The 21,430-nt window shown below is 44.6% G+C and overlaps 1 protein-coding gene across 1 annotated transcript in view; it reads left to right on the plus strand.

The window, feature by feature from the left end:
• Vit (vitrin) overlaps nucleotides 1–21,193 on the plus strand; it is a 108,333-nt gene extending 87,140 nt beyond the window's left edge. Inside the window, exons 11-14 of the mRNA XM_077105187.1 lie at nucleotides 10,699–10,802; nucleotides 14,302–14,528; nucleotides 17,396–17,909; nucleotides 20,632–21,193. Of these exons, the coding sequence (XP_076961302.1) occupies nucleotides 10,699–10,802; nucleotides 14,302–14,528; nucleotides 17,396–17,909; nucleotides 20,632–20,810 (1,024 nt within the window). The 3' untranslated portion in view covers nucleotides 20,811–21,193. The remainder of the gene's footprint in view (nucleotides 1–10,698; nucleotides 10,803–14,301; nucleotides 14,529–17,395; nucleotides 17,910–20,631) is intronic.
• The last annotated feature ends 237 nt before the right edge of the window (nucleotides 21,194–21,430 follow it).

The following is a 21,430-nucleotide window of genomic DNA, read 5'->3' on the forward strand; positions in this document are numbered from 1 at the left end:
AAGTGGCTTTGTATGCAGAAGACATCCAGCAAATGAATGTTGGGCTGGTGAGGTGCTTCCTCCTTCCTTCGAGTCTTGGGGTCCCGGTTAAGCAGGATGATCCATGATGAAACAGTGGAGTTGTGCTGAGGTTACACATCCAACTGTGCCATGTGAGACACTAAGTAGATCAGAGGGCAGCTCATGAGGCTGAAGATGAGGCTGAAGGGGAGACGTGTTTATCCAGCTGAAATTGCTTTTTATTTTCTCACCTAGGCAGCTCCCTTCAATCCTTTCTTCATGAAATGTGTTCGTACGTGTAGAAGAAGGGAGAAGAGCAGGAAAGGGTTAGAGGCAGGTGCAGAACTGGGGTCTGTGTTCCTCAAAAAGGAAAAGCTTGGCTGGTTGGGAATCTGATTCCTCTCATGGTCTTTTGGGTTCTCACAAGATTCTATTGTCCTCCGGGGAGGGTTTCTCCAAACAGAGCCAATAGAATATTATAAAAGGGCATTTAATAGATGAGTGCCATCAGAGGCAGAATAGTCCTCACAGGGGCCCTCTGTGGGCTGGGGAGACAGGGAAACCAGTAGCTACTCAGTCCAAGAATCTGCAAACCTTGGAACATGAGAGCAGGGGTATGTGGGATGATGTCAGTAATGCAGCCCCTGTCTGAGGCCAAAGGCCTGAAAGCTCCTTGAAGAGTTGCTGACAAGAGTCCACATTGAAAGGCTTAAGAATCAGGAGTCTGATGTCCATGGGCAACAGCAGCAGCAAAAAAAAAAAAAAAAAATAGTGCCTGCTCAAGATGGGTCAAGTGTGCACATTCACTCTTCTCCCTTCTGCTTTTTCGTTACATCTGGACCACCAGCCTATGGGATGGTGCTGCCTAGGTTCAAGGTGGGTCTTCCCCACTCAGTTTGCTGGCCCACATGCCAATCATGCCTAGAGACACCCTCATAGACAAACCCAGAAGTGTGTTCAATCCAGTCAAGTGGTCAACCAAAACCAACCACCACAACCTCTTCACTCCAACTTGGAATCACCCCTATGTCTTGAAGTCACAAAGCCTGGAGGTATCAGAGAACTCCTGGTTTTGCCTCTTCATGTGATGATGAAGTTGACAGGGACCTGAGGAGAGCCTGGTAACTCGGAATTTCTCTCTTCTCAGGCTTCTCCCAGCCAATATTACTACTGCTGCTCCACTCAGCTCCCCTAGAGGCCTCCTTCCCTGTCGGAAGCCATTCTCACACGTGACTGGGTGACTCCCGGTTAGGGTCTGAGGCGCTCTGGCTGTGTCGGAGCTTTCCCGGCCCTCTCCTGATGAGAGAACCTGTCCGTGTGAGGGTGTAACTGACCACTGACCCCGGAGGCCCAATCACTGACCCTGACCTTGGAGTGCGGCCCCCCCTTCAACCTTCATTGGATGGAATTATCCCCTGAATTTCTTGCTCCCCAATAAAAGGCTACTCCCTGGGGTGCTCTCTCTCTCTCTCTCCTGCTATCCCTGAGTAATCCTTGCTGCCCTGCCGGGCGGTTAGAAGAGGGAACCAGGGAGGGGAGCCGTCTCGGACCTGGTCATAGAAAAAAGGTAACTGAGTCTGTGTGTTTATTTCGATCTCGCTAGCTAACTTTTATGCCAAGAACCTCATTAATGAAACCATTGCGCTGGCCGCATGGTAGACTTCCCTTCCTGTTTCTTAGGAGAGCTTAGTCAGAATTCAGACTTAAATTCTGAATTCCAAAGACTTAAATTTAGAATTTAAAAGGCTCATACTAAACATTAATAGGAAACAAAAATTAAATAAGAAATACAATCCAAGATGTATAAAAATGGTCTGATTTTCAAAATGCAAACACCTCCCGATTCCTCAGATACCCTACTTAAAGATCCCTTGGGTGCAAGGAACAGAAAACCACTCTAGGCAACCAAGGTGCAGGGAGATTTATGGTGAAGAACATTCAGAGGTCTGACAAGTCCCTGATTATTCCACCCCTCCTCTCCAGACATCTCACTGGACTCTCTGCTTGTCCACTCCATTCCTTCTTCCACAGATCAGCATCCTCTGCCCGGCTCTTGCTTTCTCCTCCTCCAATACTCCACCTTGTACTAGCTGACTTCCTGCCTCTGGTCCAGGCCCAGGGAGGGTCTAACCACTATGGCACTAGAATACTCCTTCTCCTGTATTCCCCACTTGCAGAGGCTCATAACTTACCATTGCATCAACCTGTCAGCACCCAAAGCCTTTCCACTAAAATCATCACACACCTCCAGTGAGAGAGGCAGGAAGCATATGATATACACTTAGAGATGATGTTCCCAAGAACACCAGCTAAATACACCACCATGGGAAGAGTGCAAATGTCAATCCTGGGTTAATCCCCAAAATGTCAAACAAAATTGACTTCGGAGGGAAGATGTTGCTCATTTGCCAGGAAAGTTTCTGATAATTGATGCTTTTCACCATACTAAGACACTGGGCTTGAACAGCAAGCCAAGGATCAAATCCCTGTCTTGCATGTGCATTCAAAGTTAAAATTATACAACCAACAGGCTTGCAATTTCAATACCAACAGGAAAGCTAAAAGGCTAAGTGAAAGAACAGCCAGACCAAGTAGCTATTAGGTGAACTCTAGCAACCAGAACGAATGCAGCCACACAGCTTGTGCTTTAGCTATAGCCTAGATCCACAGATGCTAAATGTCCTCTAGACTTTTGATGTGCTTTCACTTTAGGCCCCAATTTCAATATAAATGGAAGAGAATTGTACATATTCTTTTGAATTTCATTACCAAACTTCGGATGTCAAAATCGGAAAACAGCTTTGGAAAAAAGCAAAATGTTGGTTTTTCTTCATTTAAAAATGAAGTTGAATTCTTTGCTCATGGGTCTAGAACAGTTGCCATCTGTTTTAGTGAGTGTCTCTGACTTGGGCTACACATGTCTTCTCACTTCTCAGCAACCCCAGCCTCAGACTGAAAACTCACAGCCATGCACTGAGCTGAGCGTCCCCTCCTGCTGGAAAAAGCAAGCATGCCCAGGCCAGCTGAGCTGCCCAGGGCAGGACAGTCAGAGTGGAAGAAAGAAGTAAGAGTTCAACCCTGGAGTGTCTGACAGAATAACAATACTGAGTGTCCAGGTCCAAATCCTTGGAACCTGTGAAAAAAGGATGTGATTAAAAGGTGATTAAAGGTAGAGATTTGGAGATGGAGTGATTATCCAATCTAATCACCCATCCTTGAAAGTGGAGAACTTCCCCGGCTATTATCAATCAGGGGGAGATGCGACACTGATGGCTTTGACGATGAAGGAAGGGGCTGTGGGCAAGGGATCAGGCAACCTTAAGAAGATGGCAAAAGGAAACAAATTCTCCCACAAGCCTTCAGAAAGCAACAGAGACCTGCCAACACCTTGAATTTAGCCAATGGACATCCCCACTGGACTTCAGAACTCACAAATGCATGTTATTTAATCTCCTAAGTTTATGGTCATTTGTTACAGCAGCAATAAGAAACTAATACAGCTGGCAAATTCCTTGAGTCTGCAGCACAGGAACGAGTGGGAGGGGCTGAGGTACAGGATGCAGCTGGGATGTGATAGACGGATATGAATTGTACTATCATCACCACCACCCTGTGGGCTTCTGAGCAGGAAGGGACTGCCTGGACCTTGACTTCCTAGGGAACATTTTAAAAATGCTAATGACTGGGCCAGACCTATGAAACCAGAATCAAGCAAGGGAATGAGGCCCAGAAGTTGGTACTTAACTTTCTTATGTAACTCTGCCCTACTGCTCTTTTGCCCTCTCAGCCAACATTGCCTATTGCAGAACAGGATCCCCCAAAAGCTACCTGCCATCTACTTGGGTTGACTCTCCAGGGCCTTTTGACCCTTGCAAAGACCCTGCCTGGCCATTTCTTTCCTCTTTTCTAGATAGGCAGGCAAGCCTGAGAAAGTATAATCCTCAGGAAAGCAGAGTCTCAGAGCCCACTGATCTGCAAATACAACAAAAATCTTGGGCTTTTCAATTCTTTCCCATACAGTTCTCTGGAGGTACATCAAAATGACTGCACTTGACTTCCACCAGCAATTCCCCTTGAATTCCCATTACACATTTTCTGGGCTTATCCAGCATCCCCCTGAGATCATTCTCCCCCTTGAGGAATAGATGGCTATCCGGATGCCCATTAGAACCACCTGAGGTGCTCTTAAAAATCCCAATGCCCAAATCAAACTTCAGATCAATAACACCAGAATTTCTGCGTGTGGATCTTAGGCGTCATTATTCTTAGAGTCCCCAGATGATTCTATTGTGTAACCATGGAGTGAAGGCACGAATACTCCCACAGACCTGGGCTGTCTTCTGATGAATCCCATGATCCTGATTCCTCTCCCCTGCCCCCAGTTGACCTAACGGTTGCAGGAGCTCCATCCCCTTCCTCCCTGTCTTTCTCTTGCCTTCTCTAGACTTCATACTGTATCCTCCTCCCTTCCTCATATTACTGGCAGCCCCACTGCTGATTTTCTAATTCTTAAAGCATCCACTAAGACATTGCTACTCAAAGTGTGACTCACAGTATCATCTGGGAGGTTGTTAGAAATACACAACCTCAGACCTCACTGTGGCCCTACAGCAGCAAAATCTACATTTTAACAAGATCCCCAGGTGATCTGATGCGCATCTGATCTTGGGAAGCTCTGTTGCTAACACATTCCAGCACTTGCCTGGGAAAGCCCTGTTATGCAGTTGCAGATTAGCTGCTGGCCAGCCAATTGGTTCAGGAGGGACTCTCAGAACAACAGATTATATGTCCACATCTCCTCCAGCAGGAAGAGGTCAATGCGGGTTAATTTTCGATTCTTTTTGGTATATGGGTGGAAATATTACCACTATTTTGCAAAAACCCTCATCTAAAAATTAAACATAATTGTAAATCCCGGCTCCCCCTCCTTCATGCTAGGAAATGTGCAGAATGTCAGTGTCCATTCATGAGTACTAGTTGTACAAAGTCCCAGAGCAGGCTGGCCCAGGCCACTGTACCTAGGCTGGTCTCAGCTGCTCCAGAAAGCTCACAGCTGTGTGATGGGGGCAGAATCATTTTCAATCAGAGCCAGGTAATGCCCTCAAGGGACAAGTCTACACCCACTCTTAGCCACTGGAATGTCCCCTGGAACATCTTCCTGATCTCACAGGCATGCTTACCCCATTGACTAAGTCAATAAATCACTACAGTTTAGCTAGTAATAAAAATTAAGGGCTGGGGTTGTGGCTCAGTGGTAGGGTGCTTGCCTAGCATGTGTGAAGCACTGGGTTCAATCCTCAGTACCACATAAAAATAAATAAGTAAAGGTATTGTGTCCACCTACAACTAGAAAATATTTTTTTTAATTAAATGGCTAAATATTGATTATTTGATGTGTAATGTTAAGGTAAGCCTTTATTGGAGGAAACAGTTTTGAAAGATTCTTGCTGGAGGAAATAGAATTACTTAATATTTCTGTATTGCTATAAATTTCTTTTGCAAGGTCACTGCATATGACTAAAAGTGTTACAGGGCAAATCAGTAGACCCTGGGACTTTGACAAAATGACAGCGTTAGGATTGACAGGGCCTCAGAAGTTCTTTAGAATCCAGAATTTCTGAACTTCCCTGATATAAGAATCACCAGGATTCATTCAAAAATTCCCAGGCCCCACTGAATTTCTTCCAAGAAAGGCCTGGTAACCTCTATAGTTTTCCAAGTGCCCCTGGTGAGTGCTGTCATCAGGAAGGTTTGGAAACACTGATGATCTCACCCACTTCTCTGCCCCCTGTCCCTAAGACCTCCTAAGGAAATACCTGGGCCCACCTCTGACATTTGTTCTTCTTAAGCCCTTGCCAGGTAGCCATTTCTTCTTTTTCTGGGGAGGGGGGCACAAGAGATTGCATTCCAGGGGCACTCAACCATTGAGCCATATCCCCAGCCCTATTTTGTATTTATTTAGAGACAGGGTCTCACTGAGTTGCATAGCACCTCACTGTTACTGAGGCTGGTTTTGAACTCACAATCCTCCTGCCTCAGCCTCCTGAGCTGCTGGGATTACAAGCGTGTGCCACTGCACTTTGCACCAAGTTGCCATTTTTTATTGCACAAATTGTCCCTTTCTGTCCATGGCCAACTTCTGGCTCCCTTTAACTTCTCTTCATTAACCCCAGTTCTCCTTCCAAACATAGGATAATTTTCCATTTTCTCTTTGAGCTATAAACCTGTTTATTTTCTTCACATGTTTTTAAAGGAAATCTTTAATATTGTCGAGAGGGAAAATGTGTTTTCTTTTCATGAGAACTTGTAATAAAATTCAAAGATTGCTTACATAAAATAATGGCATTCCTCTTTGAACTTTTAAAGTAGTTTCTGTCTTATTCTGTCTTTGGTTGCTATGACAAAATGCATAAGGCTGGGTACTCTAGAGAGAAAAGAGCTTTATTTAGCTTGAAGTGGAGGTTAGAGAGCATGGCAGCAGCTTCAGCTCAGCTCAGATGAGGATTTCATGGTACCAAAATGGCAAAGGCTCAGGTGAGAATGGCAGAAATGCATGGAAAATCATATAGAAGAATTCAGTGGAGAAACCAGAATGGATTCCTTATAACAACCCATTCCCACAGGAAACCAGTCCAGTCCCACAGACTGGTGCTAATACCTTAGGAGGGTGGTACCCCCATGACCTATTACTTTCTATCAGGCCCCATCTCTTAAAGATTCTACCACCTCAGCAACGCCACACTGGAGACCAAGCCTCCAGCACATGACCTTCTAGGAGAGAAACCATACCCAACCTATAGCTGTCTCCATCTGAAAAGACACTATGCTAAGAGGACAGGCCACCACATACACATTCTGAAGGACACAAACCCATGTATTCATGTGCTGTGGTCCTGAGAGCTGCCACAGTCTACAAATGAACAATTCATCATTCATTCCTGTGATTTAATTAGAGTGCACTTTTACAAAGATTTATTAAATGTTTGCCGTGTACTGAGCACTATGCTGTTTGCAGGGAATATTGATATAATATTTATCTAACTGGTTTGATTACCTCTGCCCGTAAGACTCTTGGTGAATAAGCTGCATAGTTTTGCCCCTAATAATAGCAATGATCATCAATTTAGTAATTGGAAAGGATTTCAGAGGTCCCCTGATCCAACTTTTCTTTTTAATATTTATTTTTTAGGGGCTGGGGATGTGGCTCAGGCGGTGGCGCGCTCACCTGGCGTGCATGCGGCCCGGGTTCGATCCTCAGCACCACATACAAACAAGGATGTTGTGTCTGCCGAGAACTGGAAAATAAATATTAAAAAAAAATTCTCTCTCTCTCTCTCTCTCTCTCTTTAAAAAAATACTTTGAAAAAATATTTATTTTTTAGTTGTAGTTGGACACAATGCCTTTATTTCACTTATTTATTTTTATGTGGTGCTGAGGATCAAACTCAGGGTCTCACCCTGAGTCTCACCCTGGCTTGGTGGTAGAATGCTACCACTAAGCATTCTACCACTAAGCCACAACCCCAGCCCATGATCCAACTTTTCAATCCACTAAAATAAATAAGTAAATGTGATAGAGATTCTGTTTTAGCAGGGGGGCATTTTTGGAGGGAATGGCATTAAATGAAATTAAAGCACCTATTTATTAGGTTATGAATAACTCAATTATACACCTCTAAGGATGGATTTGTCTACATCCATGATGTAATCAAAGGAAAAAGTGATCAGTATGGAGCTTGGAGGCAGAGTGTTCAGTTGCACTTCAGATGAGCTAAAAGAGGACATTTGAGCCCACCGAGGTAGAGCACACCTTTAACAGCAGCTCAGGAGGCTGAAGCAGGAGGATTGCAAGTTCAAAGCCAGCCTCAGCAATAGCAAGGCTCTAAGCAACTCAGCAAGACCCTGTCTCTAAATAAAATATTTTAGGATCTGGGAGGTGTGGCTCAGTGGTTAAGCACACCTTTGTTCAATCTCTGGTTACCCACCACCCAGCCCCCCAGCCTCCAGAGACAAAGAGAGGACATTGGAGCTCCCTTTCACTTATGTGTTCCACACTAACCTATTATGCCTTGCGTGCTAAACACTAGGGATCAGAAGCCAGGAGGGGCACCTGTTCTCAAGTAGGTTACAGTCCCTCTCCAGGACTTGGGCATCCACTTATTTGCCAATGGATACACTCACTGAAATTCAACTTGAACCAAATTTGCAAGTTGAGACACTGTCACAGTCTTTTTTACACGTGTGCAAAGGTGGGAAAATTTTTGAGTCACCTGCCTCACCTATTTCCAGCCATGGTCAAACAAGGTTACAGCCTTCCTTCCTTTCCTCACTCCACTTGAGTACCATATATATATATATTTTTTTTATTTATTTATTTTTTTTTTTGCATTTTGGGATTTTTCTTTGAAGACTTTACTATTTAAAATGCCCCTCAAGCCGGACATAGTGGCTCATGCCCTTCAAATGTAATGTTGAAATGGCGTCTAGCGATGTGAGCGCAAGAAGGCTGTGCTGTGGCTTCCAGAGAAAATCACAAAAGTTAGATGAGCTTCTCTCAGGCATGAGGTGTAGCGCCATTGGTTGTGAGCTCAGTGTTAATTGATAATTTGGTACATTCAGCAATAGGAGAGGGAATTTGCTGATTGGTATGTGAGTGTGCTTCAGAAAGTGCTTAAGTAACATCTACAGTGTGTGGCGAAGCTGTGGAAAAGATGGAAAAGAGACCAAACTCAGGAATTCATGAGGTGACAACTGACTAAGAAGTGAATCACCAAACAAAGCCTAATGGACAGCACTGTTATGAGACTGAAAGTCAAAGACATTTAGAGTCACATTATCCAAGGTCAAGAAAAATACTAAACCCTTCTCACCTAATGTTGTATTATTAAAAAAATTAGATATCATTAATTTCTAAGAAATATTAACTTTCAGTATCTTCAAAGACAAACACATGTAAAATAGGTAATGTGTTGTTCTGTTGATGATACAGCTATGACCAGAGAGAGGTACATAGGAATGGATCCCCAGGTTTCCTTTAGGGAACACGTCACTGTCCCCTACAAGCCAGTGCTTGTGGTGACTGAAAAACATGACCACAAGGAATAAAAAAGACTTGCTGGGTGTGATGATGCATGCCTGTAATCTCAGCCACTCAGGAGGCCGAAGCAGGAGGATCGCAAGTTCAAAGCCAGCCTCAGTGGCAAAACCCCCATAGGTGCCATCCCCAGTACCATGAAACAAAACAAAAACAAAGTACCAAGACATTGTGTTATACACCACAGGAAAGAGTGAGCAGTTCATTTTGGCATTTTGACTAGAATATAGGATATCCTGGAAAAGAAGAAGAGGGGAAAGAGAGAGAAAGAGAGAGACAGAGGCGTATCACCATAAGTTAGAACCAAATCATGGAGGCTTTGAAAGCCAAAATATGAAGCCAAACAATGGGAGTACATTAGTCTGGGTTTTGTTACTATAAAGAAATTGTTTGAGGACTGGGGTTGTGGCTCAGCCGTAGAGCATTCGCCTAGCATGTTCAAGGTCTTGGGTTCGATCCTCAGCACCACATAAAAATAATTAAATAGAATAAAGGTATTGTGTCCAACTACAACTAAAAAATAAATATTAAAAAAGAGAAAAGAAGTGGTTTGAGCCTCCAGCCATCACTGGATTGCTTTGTAAGAGTGTAAGTATATGACTACATCCTCAGATAAGGACACTTGATGCTCAGTTCAGAGGTCCAAAATTCCCCATTTCCTGATTGCTTTGCTGTTTTTACTTGTTTTCATTTAATCCTCACCACGGGACTTAGTTTTCATCTGGTGGGGAGTTGCCCCAAGGCCCTACCTTGGTTGAACTTGTTTTAAATTTCCTGTCTTCCCGGAAAGTGGTTTCCTATCTCCCCACCCCAGCTTTACATCACCTGCCATTTTGATTAGCACAGCTTATGGAAATAACTCAGATCACCTTGAGATACCTAAGAAGATTAGAAAAGAGGGAAGAAGGAAGGGTGGGAAAGAAGCAGAGAATGTCTCCTCTCTCTTAGATCCTGGTGACTGGTTCCCTGGTGACTGCATTGTCTACCCCCAAGAACTCAATAGGGATCCACTGTCAGCCACCTTGGGGTTCCCATTTGAAGCTGCTGCCCAAAGCATCTTCTCATTGATCTACTTCTGGGGATCTTGGAAAAGATGCTTTGAACGTCTCCTCCAGGGTTGGGAGTGTAGCTCAGTGGTAAAGCTCTTGCCTAGCATGCAGGAGGCCCTGAATTCAATCTCCAGTACCACCAAAGTAAAAAAAAAAAAAAAAAAAAACAAAGTCTCCATGCCCCCCACTTGAGTACTTAGTAACCTATAGCCCAAAATAGCCTCATAATATGCAGGTCCCCTTTCCAAAATTGTTAAGAATCCCAAGATGCTGGTAGCAAAGCAGTAAACCAACCCCCATATGACTACACGGATTGCACACCATACAGTGGGTCACAGTTCTGAAATAGCCTGTCTCTCTCCATTCCCTGTGAAGGATCCCCGTCTCCTGTCTTCCCATCACTCTGCCCACAGTGGAACATTTTATGAACCACAGTTTAAGGCTTTGAAGCAGCTTCTCTTTGTATGTAAAAGAATTAACTATTATTTCTACCTTTCTTGACAGTAATAACTTTTGAGCTAATTTTTAATTTTTTTTTTTGTTCTACCTCTTCAGTGACAACCCTGCTACCCAGTTTAACCTCAAAACTCACATGAATTCTAGAGACCTGAAGACAGCTATTGAGAAAATTACCCAGAGAGGAGGGCTTTCTAATGTAGGTATGTGACCCCGCTTCAGATAATTCTATCTTGTTGCCATGGTTCTCTTTCTACGTGGTTGTCTTCTAACATTCTATATTGAAGGAGGAAAAAAAAAAAAGAATCCATCAAGAAATGACTCACGTAACATCTGTATCTTTTCTAAAGTATTATAATGAGTTCAGGTGGCAAGAATTGTCAAAACATATGTGTCATCTAGTTCCAGCTTGCTTGGTTCCTCGGGTGCCAACATTCTTCAGGACAAGCAGGACTGCTGTTGTGACTATTTCCTGGTTGGCCTCCAAGTTGCCAAGATTGAACATTAAATTCCACCCAATTCCATCAGAAAGCAGCTCAGTGTTCCTTGGGAGTCTTTTTCTAATCAGCTACTGTTGCAGCAATGACTTTGCAAACAGAGTCTTGTCCTCTGTTTCAAGATGAATCTTTTGTGATGTTTGAGCCTTTGGAGGGGGAACCAGAAGTTCAAGATCACTGGAGCAGGTTCAGAAACTCCATTTTATCACTTCACCCAGAGGTGACGGGGCATTAGGAAACAACAGTTTCACATTAACTGTGCTCAGACTGTCAAAGAACCCATGCCAATGTGTAATTAATGTATAAATGGTAGCCTGACTTTGGGGGACACACGGGGGGATGATTATATGCTTCTCAGGGAACCTGTTCATACCATCAAAATCCTAAAGACTGGAGATGTGGGCCACATTTTCTTGGCATGGAGAAGCTACGTGCAGGGTGTAGAACTATCCTATCCTTGAGGGAGTTACAATAAATCTGATTAATTATTTCCCTCTCCCAACCCTCAGAGAACATTTTGTAGCGATCAAACATAAGAATCGAGCAAATGCAGAGCCTTTTACTTTTGAACAATGTTAAATAAACACTGACCAAGGTGCAGCTATCCATGCCCTAAATTCCAAAGCATCTTCATTACAAACTTGATAAAGTTGATTTCTGACTTGTTCTCCACTTAATCCTTCCATTAGCAAAATTTTTCTGGAGAAAAACTTCAGAAGACAACTAACTTCCCTGAGGAGATCAGAAAGGTGTTTGAACCTAATCAGTATACCTTTTTCAGTGTAGGACAGGTTTGAACTCTGCCTCTGGTTCAGGGTTTGGGTTCAGAGGACAGAATCCAACCAGCTGGTTCAGGTATAAAGTGATTTATTTCAGAGCATTAAACATTATGAGAATTATAGAAAGGACTGAAGAAGCAGACTTTGGAAGCTTCTTTTGGAAACGGGGCTTCCAAAGGAGCTGCTACCTCTTCCAAGATCTAGAAACAACGTTCTGAATTCTGCCACCACAGCCTCTTCAGGAACCTGCTTCAGCAGGAAGCCCACAATTAGGAAGTTTCTTCTACAGCTGCCAACTCCAGAACCAAGTCCTCCCTGACCCATTCTTACCCACAAAAGGGCTATCCTGCACTCTCTCTCCTAACACCATTGAAGCTAGCAACCAACACAAACATGTCTGTCAATGGTGCTCCAAGAGAAGTCAAATACTCTACAGATTCTGATCAGCAGAAACTGCTGAAAGAAAAGTACAGCCCCTGCCTGCTGTCATCTTCTAAATCTCATGTAAATGCATCAATTTGTGAAAGTAAAACAGAGCTGAAAATCTAGATGCAAGAGAGTATGGACAATGTAGTTTTCAGACATCCAGCATCTTGTTTCAAGACCCACTACAAGCCATGCACAGTGGCACATGCCTGTAATCCAGCAGCTCTTGAGGCTGAGGCAGGAGGATTCCAAGTTCAAAGCCAGTCTCAGCAATTTACCAAAGCCCTAAGCAATTCAGTGAGAACCTGTCTCTAAATAAAAAAAATTTTTTTTTTTAAAAATGGCTCAGGATATGACTCAGTGGTTAAGGGCCCCTGAGTTCAATCCCTAGTACCAAAAAAAAAAAAAAAAAAAAAAAAAAGAAGAAGAAGAAGAAGAAAAGAAGAAGAAGGAGGAGAAGGAGAAGGAGAAGAAAGAAAGAAAGAAAGGAAGGAAGGAAGGAAGGAAGGAAGGAAGGAAGGAAGGAAGGAAGGAAGAAAGGAAGGAAAAGAAAAGAAATCAACAACAGCAACAATAAAAATCCACTGCAGGGTGGATGGAATGATGGAATGTGCATCAAGCACTGGTTCACTGTAGGCTCAACTAGACTCAAGATTAGGTGGGGTCAAAGTGATCTTTTGGCTCCCTTATGGTGCCTACTATTAAGCCAGAAAGGACTACTGGGTGCTTTGGGACTTGATGGAAATTATCCCTTGGCCATGGAAGCAGTTTTCAGCAGCCAACGTTTTCCCTTAGCAACCAGGTTCTGTGCAGACAGTTCACAGGGGTTCACTAAGACACTTCTCCAGGACTTTGTATGTAACCATTTGATCTTTCATTTGACAGGTAATATTATACTGCCCAAACCAGAGAAGCATTGAGTGTAATAATATTCACCTAAAGAAGGTGGTTGTTAGCTGTTATTAGGGACTCATTTGAGAATCTCCAAAAAGAATATGCATGGCCTTGCTACCCAGATAGTACTCATACACAAGATCCTGTGTATAATTTCAGAGGATGCATGGGTATACACACACATCTCTCTCACCCACACACATACACACACATAAAAGGTTCACAGAACCCAGCAAGGGAGCCTTCTTATCTCAATTTGCCCAGGGGAACCTGGGCTTTTAGCACTGAATCTGGGAAATTGCTGGAAAAGTAGGATAGTTTGTCATCTAGTTGACTCTGAAAATGTCCTGAGACCCTGTACATGGGAGAAAGGCATCTCGAGGTTTCACAAAGCCCCATGATTGTTGCACTCAGCTGAAGCAGATCCTTGGCCTGGAAGTCTAGACCCAGAGACCATGAGGGACCACCCAGGGCCATACAGCCAGTGGTTGGCATAGCCAGGGCTAGAACACAGTCTCTTAGTTCCTGGTGGGTATAGCTCTTCCCTGAACAGCCAGACTTGGGCCCCTGGCTTGGAACCAGAGGAAAGACCGCTGACCACAGAATACAGCCCTGCAGGCCCAGCAGCTCCTGGAACACTGGGCTCACCCAGGCTTTAGGAAGCCCAGAGAAGGCTACTGTCACTCCAGTTCAACTCCTCCAATCCTGTGCTCTAGGACACAACTTGGGGAAGCTTAGAGACTTAGAATGAGTCTAGTACCCAGGCAGATAAGAGGCCCTTTATTTTTATGAAAGTCTTTCCCTGCTATTGCTGGTCCCTATAACTTTTTTAAAAGCAGGAAGCAATTAGAAATTAAAGGCTTAAAATGAAACTAAGGGAACGATGTGACGACTGCATGGCATTGTGAATATGCCCCAGTGCCACTAACTGTACACCCACAAATGCCGCTGAATTGTACACCTGAAAGTAAAGTGGTTCAAAAAATAGAACAGTCAAACTGGGAGGGAATGAGTGTGTTTTTCTGGGCCTCTTCGTACTGCTGTGCTCTGTTCCTGAATTTATCACTGGCATGATCCCTTCAAGCATGAGTCTCTTTTTCTTCCAGGCCGGGCCATCTCCTTTGTGACCAAGACCTTCTTTTCCAAAGCCAATGGAAACAGAGGTGGTGCTCCCAATGTGGCCGTAGTGATGGTGGATGGTTGGCCCACAGACAAAGTGGAGGAGGCTTCAAGGCTTGCAAGAGAATCAGGAATCAACATTTTCTTCATCACTGTGGAAGCTGCTGCGGAAAATGAGAAGCAGTATGTGATGGAGCCCAACTTTGCCAACAAGGTTCGTAATTGCCAGAGACTCACCCACAGTCAAGCTCCCCTGAACTCTGCAAAGCTGAAATTCCAGGAAGATTGTTTTCTTGGGCTTTCAACTGTGTGTGAAGCTCACATCTAGGTAGTAGTGTCTCCAATGAGGGAACCTCAAATTACCCACCCCACGGCCAGCAGCTTGGGAACAGAAGGCAGGAGCAGTGTCCCAGAGGTCTCATGTGGAGGCTCTTCCTTGCTCCTCCCACAGCATCAGGGACCTCGACCTGGCAGCTTCATGAAACACATGAGCTTGCACATGTGTACACACCCACACACACATATGTACTTTCACACAAACATGCTACAAATTAATCCATCTGATAAACAAGAGAAGGGAGGTGTTGCAACATTTCGGGCAGGTCATGTTTCCAATGCTACTTCTGGGTTCTGCAGAGATGTCTGGCCAGAGATGAGGCAGGACAGATGGCATAGTAGGTCTCCTGTTCCCAGTCTACTAAACCACCTTTGGTGTTTTCCACTGGCTGTCTACATAAACCTTCCTTCAAAGGCAAAGCTTCAACTGAAGGACAGAGAAGGAGAGAAGAAAGGAGGGAGGGAGGGAGGAACAGAGCCAGCCAGCTTGGACAGCTTGTCTTTGATTTTTTTTTTTTTTTTTTTTTTCGTACTGGGGTATGAAAAAAAAAAAGATCTTTTCATTTATCTATTTACTTATTTTTATTTGAGACAGGATCTTGCTAAGTTGCAGAAGCTGGCCTTGAACTTGGGATCCCTGCCTCAGTCTCCGAAGTTGCTGGGATCTCCGGCCTGTGCCACCATGCTGGGCAAAATCTTGTCCTTGATGCTCCTCCAACTTTATTATTATATGTTTTTGGAGCTAATAGGGCTGGACCTCCTGTAGCATAGCAGTCTGCTGACCTCTTCTTGCTCCATGAAATTCTCTTCCTTGACTTCCTGGCACTGTGCAGCTGTTATTTCACTTGCTCTTTTCTTTTTTTTTTTTTTCCATTATGTACCCTGAACATGGACCTTTTCAGGACTTAGACCCTGTTCCTCCATCTTCTCTCACAAGATTCTGTCCCTCCAGTCTCCCCAGGGCCACAGCGTCAGTCCTCATCTCTTGAGTCTTCTCTGTCCAGATGAAAGACTCTGCCAGCACCCCCATACTAAGGGTTGATCCCTGGGGTGCTCTACCACTGAGCTACATCCCAGCCCTTTTTATTTTTAGACAGTCTCTTGCTATTGCTCCTGCCTCAGCCTCCCAAGTCATTGTGATTATGGGCATGTGCCATCACACCTGGTGATCTTTCCCTTTTCGGAAACCCTGTTAGAACCCAAAGTCCTACATGCAGCAAGCCAAGTTCATCATCATCTTTCCCACCCAAACTGTCTCCTTCTCGGGACTTTGCATGAACAGCCCCATCCATCCCAGAATTCCTCATCAGCTCCCAAATTGCATCCCTCATCTCTCTGTTCTTTCTCTTGCCCAGAGACATCTCCCCACTTCAAGTCAGTATTTAACATCCTGTCTTTCTCCTGGTTCTCCCTTGTAGAGATTTCACAGTGAAGCGCAACTCATGCTTACAAAGAGTTCTTCCAACTATGGGGCTCTTGCTCCAAATCCTTCACTGTCCCTCATTGTTCTTGAGGCCTTCTAAAGCATGGTCCCAACCCCACTTCCTGGCCCTGCTGCTGTGACACCACACAAGCCCTGTGCCCCAGCCAATGGCCACCTGTTCCTGGCCAGCACCACCACTCTCTGCTGCTGGAATCTCACACAGGCTGTCTGATAGAGATCCTCTCCATCCATAAGATCAGCTTCCTACCAGCACTCAGCCTCTTGTGCCGCCTCGTCCATGGAAAGTTTTGTAACCTGCTTTAGGTTTTTACAAATCAAGAAAAAGATGTATTTCCTGGGAAGGATTAAGTCATTACTTGTTTCAAAATAATTTTTTAATTGTACAGATTCATCCATAGTCATGAAGTCAGACATGCAGCAAGCCAAACTTGCTGCATGTCTGGTGACCCGCAAAGGAAGGGACAAGAAGAAATGCCCCACCTTAGGAACACTAGCCCAGTCACTTCCAGGAACACACCAACAAGTTTGCTCAATGTTTATTTGTAGCTGACTTGAATTTTTTCTGGAACAAGCTTGGGCACAAGTAAATAAATATTCGTTTGCCTAGAGGCAAGGTTGTCTGGAGGGCAGAGCTTGGATTTTGAAGGCAGACAGCTAGGCATTCTAGTTTGGGGAACTCAGGAATGTCCCCTTGTAGTGGGCCCTCCGTTTGTTATCTAACAATAGGGGGTCATCATTCCCCGTGTAGGGTGAGGTGAGGATTGAACGAAGGAATCTCTCCAAGAGCACCTAGAACGACCCTGACCCATGTGGCTACTCAGCAATTCTGGGGCCCCTTCCCACTGGGTGCAGGCTGCTCTGGAAACGTTCCTCAGTCACTTCTTAGGTGTGCTCTGTTTTCCCCAGGAGAACAAAAGCTTTCTTTAATTCTCTCATGCGTTGGTGCCCACCAATGCCAGTCATGGCTGGCTGCCAGTACAAATGAATTGAGCTGAAGAGACATAAATCTGAAGCAGAAATCAGTGACTTACATCTCCCTGTGCATTCGCCTTGCACAAGGGCTTCCCACTGAGGCACTGGCAGCCGCGGAGACAGGAGTGAGTTCAGAGATGACTGGAGAGGTCTTTGCCTCAGCAAGTGCCCAGACAGGGGAACAGAAAGGGAGAGAGCCATCAACAAGGACTATCACAGCAAACAGGAGTCTGTTTGCTTCTTCACCCAACTGGAGGCCCAAGGTAAGGGTGCCAGGTTGGGGGACTTGACCCCTGACCTGGTGAGTGTCCCTCCCCTCTGTCCTCCAGGCTGTGTGCAGAACCAATGGCTTCTACTCGTTCAACGTGCAGAGCTGGTTGGGCCTCTCCAAGACCGTGCAGTCCCTGGTGAAGCGGGTCTGTGACACGGACCGCCTGGCCTGCAGCAAGACCTGCTTAAACTCAGCCGACATTGGCTTTGTCATTGACGGCTCCAGCAGCGTGGGGACAGGCAACTTCCGCACGGTCCTGCAGTTTGTGGCCAACATCAGCAAGGAGTTTGAGATTTCAGACACAGACACACGCATCGGGGCCGTGCAGTACACCTACGAGCAGCGGCTAGAGTTTGGGTTTGACAAGTACAGCACCAAGCCCGACATCCTCAACGCCATCAAGAGGGTGGGGTACTGGAGTGGTGGCACCAGCACCGGCGCTGCCATCCACTATGCCCTGGAGCAGCTCTTCAAGAAGTCCAAGCCCAACAAGAGGAAGCTGATGATCCTCATCACCGACGGCAGGTCCTACGACGACGTGCGGATACCAGCGATGGCCGCCCATCAGAAAGGTAGGGGGAACCTGGCTCAGCTTCTCTCTAGGACTGGGAGAGGCTGTCCTTGGAGGGCAAGGAAGGCTCTGCTTTTCTGTGCATTGGTTTTGTCTGTGACTCTCAAAAATGTTCAAAGCCATTAGAGGAGCAAAGATTGCAGGTGTCTGAGTAGCAAAGAGGGAAGGAGGAAGGGCAGCCAGAGGCTCCCCCGGTGTCTTTGAAAACAGGGACCCTTTCCTTGACCTCCTGCATCCTGAGACTTTTCCCACCAGAGCTTGAGACACTAAAAGGGAATTCTATTTGTCACTTTCTATGAAAGAAAAACAAATCCCTAGCTGTGTTGAAGACACCAATTTGTTTTTAGTACCTTTTAAAGACTAATAGTGTTCTTTAAGGAAGTCGTACTATGTTTGTAAATTAGATATTGAGGGTTTGGGGGGGAAAACCCAAAGAAATTTTGATTCAGAATATTTAAAAGAAATATTTCCATATAAAGATTTTTAAGTTGTCGAGAGAAGGCTCAAAAACACAAAAAATGAGGGCTGGGGATGTGGCTCAAGTGGTAGTGTGCTCACATGGGGCACTGGGTTCGATCCTCAGCACTACATAAAAAAAAATGAAGTAAAGGGGCTGGGGATGTGGCTCAAGCGGTAGCGCGCTCGCCTGGCATGCGTGCGGCCCGGGTTCGATCCTCAGCACCACATACAGACAAAGATGTTGTGTCTGCCAAATAGTAAAAAATAAATATTAAAATTCTCTTTCTCTCTCCCTCTTTCTCACTCTCTCTCACTTTAAAAAAAAATGAAGTAAAGATATTGTGTCCACCTAAAATTAAGAAATAATTATTTTAAAAAAACACACAAAATGAACAAAGTACTTTAGTGTTTAGAAAATAAGTCACATTTATGAATTAATTAAATATATACATATATATATATATATATATATATATATATATATATATATATATATAAAAACTGTTCTCAAAAGTGCCATAAAATAGCATGAAAATATAACAGCCTGAAGAAACCCAAAATGATAATAATAATAATAATAGTAATAATAAATGGGCTGGGGTTGTAGCTCAGTGGTAGAGCGCTTGCCTAACAACTGTGAGACATTGGGTTTGATCCTTAGCACCACATAAAAATAAATAAATAAAAGGTATTGTAGCCATCTACAACTAAAAAAAAGAAAAATAGTAACAATAACAATGATAAAACTGAATCGAGTAGTCAGTGGAACCGGAGACCTCTAAGTGCTAGGGTACAAAACTCACTCAATGCAGTGGTCAATTATTTTTCCCTTTTCTGTGCATACTTTTAATATAGGTTATTTTTTCAGGATTTTTTGTATTCTTGAGAGCTGCTTTAAATCCTTCCTAAGACAATTCTTAATGAACGGGTGGTGCTGGCTTCCAGAAACCAAAGTATCTAGACAATGCATTCAGGCAAAGTCTTCTCAGGGACTTGCCTTTTGCAGAGTCTGTGGGACACCTTCACAATGGTGGGATGGTGATGTTCTTTGTGCCAGCGGTCACAAATTCCCTTGGTCTCACGTCAGCAGAGTTGGTTCAAGGGTCATAAGCTGCCTGTTCCAAATCCCTGAGTGAGTGGCAGATGGGCCAGCTCTTGGCTCATCAGCCCAGGGCTTTTTCTAGCTCATCTGTCCAAGCTCACGTTCAGTCCCACCCTCACTTATTTCTCTAGGTACCTTCTTTGGGCCTCACCCAGGAAGTGAGGGAATGAGAAGACTGTTGGAAATGGGAGCTCTCAGGGGATCATATTCTGGGAAGCTTTAAAGAACTGGGACCAATAGATACAAATTACATGGAGGCGGGTTCCTGCTCAGCCAAACACTATGATTCATCTAAAAATGCAATGAGCATTGTGTTCCTAGGATCATCCAAGTCCAGAGTTAACGACCATCTGTCAGAATTGACAGTAGAAGGTTCTGTGCAGGGGTGGTCTCAAGGATCTGAGAAGTTGCATACTGTTCTCTAGTCTTTATCGGGGGATATTCTTTCTTTCTTTCTTTGAGCAGAAACATGGGCTTGCTCAGTCTAAGCTCAGTTCCCATGGCCACTTGGCCAGCATTTTAAAACCCAAGGCTGGCTTCCCCTAGTCGAGACAATCTTCAGAGAAAAGAAGCTGAAGAGGAAAGAAAAGGGACTGGCAGCTTATATGCAACATGATGGACAACTGAAAGCATATTAGACCAGAGCTATGTGAAGCATTGATAGCTCCAAATAAGCAGGACTGGACACCTAGAAGATGAGATGGGACACTGGCAGAAAGAGGGCTGCAGGGCAGGTGCCTGGGCAGGAAGACCACCCCAGCTTCTGCCCTCTGTTTCCTGGCCATCATGTGCATCCACCCTGGTTAACCTGAAGGTGGTATAGGAATAGGATTTTGTAGAATAAGGTCAAGTACCTGATATCCAGCTGCCCCCAACCAAATCAAGAACTATCACAGCAGGCAGTCTCCCCACTTTCCCCACTAAAGATTGTTACCTCCTCTCTGAAGTGGATGTTCAAAAGTATTTCTTGAATGAATGAATGAATGAATGGCCATACGTATTCTTAATTCTAGAACCTAGAGTTCCATGGGAGTTTTTTCTTTTGCTTGGCACATTTCTGATTTGGGGTTGGGTTGTGCTGACAGAGCAGCAGAAAAGCAGAGATTCATTAGCAACACTGTTTCTTAGGGGCATTTGTTTCACCTGATCTTTGTCCCCACAGGAGTGATCACCTATGCGATAGGGGTTGCATGGGCTGCACAGGACGAGCTGGAGATCATTGCCACTCACCCTGCCAGAGACCACTCCTTCTTTGTGGATGAGTTTGACAACCTGTACAAATCCGTCCCCAGGATCATCCAGAACATTTGTACAGAGTTCAATGCACAGCCGCGGAACTGAATTCAGAGCAGCAAAGCATAGCAAATGCTGCCCGACTGACTGGCTCTTTGGGCCATCCCTGTGCTTTCTGGGGCATCCACAGGGTGGGCGAGTCTTGGGGAAGGCTTGGGCAAACAAGATGCATTTCTATTCTTTGCCATTGCAGTTCTCATATGTCAAAATTTGGCACTGGAAATATGATCATCGACTTACAGATTGAATCAAAATGATACGTCATTTTTAGGGTGCTGAGGATTTTCATTTTGACAGTTGTTTTCAAAATCCATGTTCAGAAGAGAGTGCAGCACTTATTGACAGGCTTAAATGGAGCTTTTGTGAGAATTTTTTATTTTTATTTCTCATAGAACTCTGTAACCCTCAACAAGTTTCATTTTGTCATGACAGTGTAGGAGTTGCTTAATTAAATGTTTAAAAGGATCACATGTGCTCTTTCTCACTGTGTCACGTGTCATGGGGTGGGAGGTCTGTGGTGGGGGTCATCCTCCACTCTTCCAGCCCAAGGTAACAACATACCCATTGGAGAACGTGGCAGGGACCCTGCTGTTCCTGTTGTCTGAATCACTGAATGCCTGCATCACGCTGCTTTTGGAACACTGGCCCTTGAGGAACAAGTAGATCTT

The sequence above is a fragment of the Callospermophilus lateralis genome, chromosome 14 (genome assembly GCF_048772815.1).
Source record: "Callospermophilus lateralis isolate mCalLat2 chromosome 14, mCalLat2.hap1, whole genome shotgun sequence".
In the NCBI taxonomy this organism is placed as follows: domain Eukaryota; kingdom Metazoa; phylum Chordata; class Mammalia; order Rodentia; family Sciuridae; genus Callospermophilus; species Callospermophilus lateralis.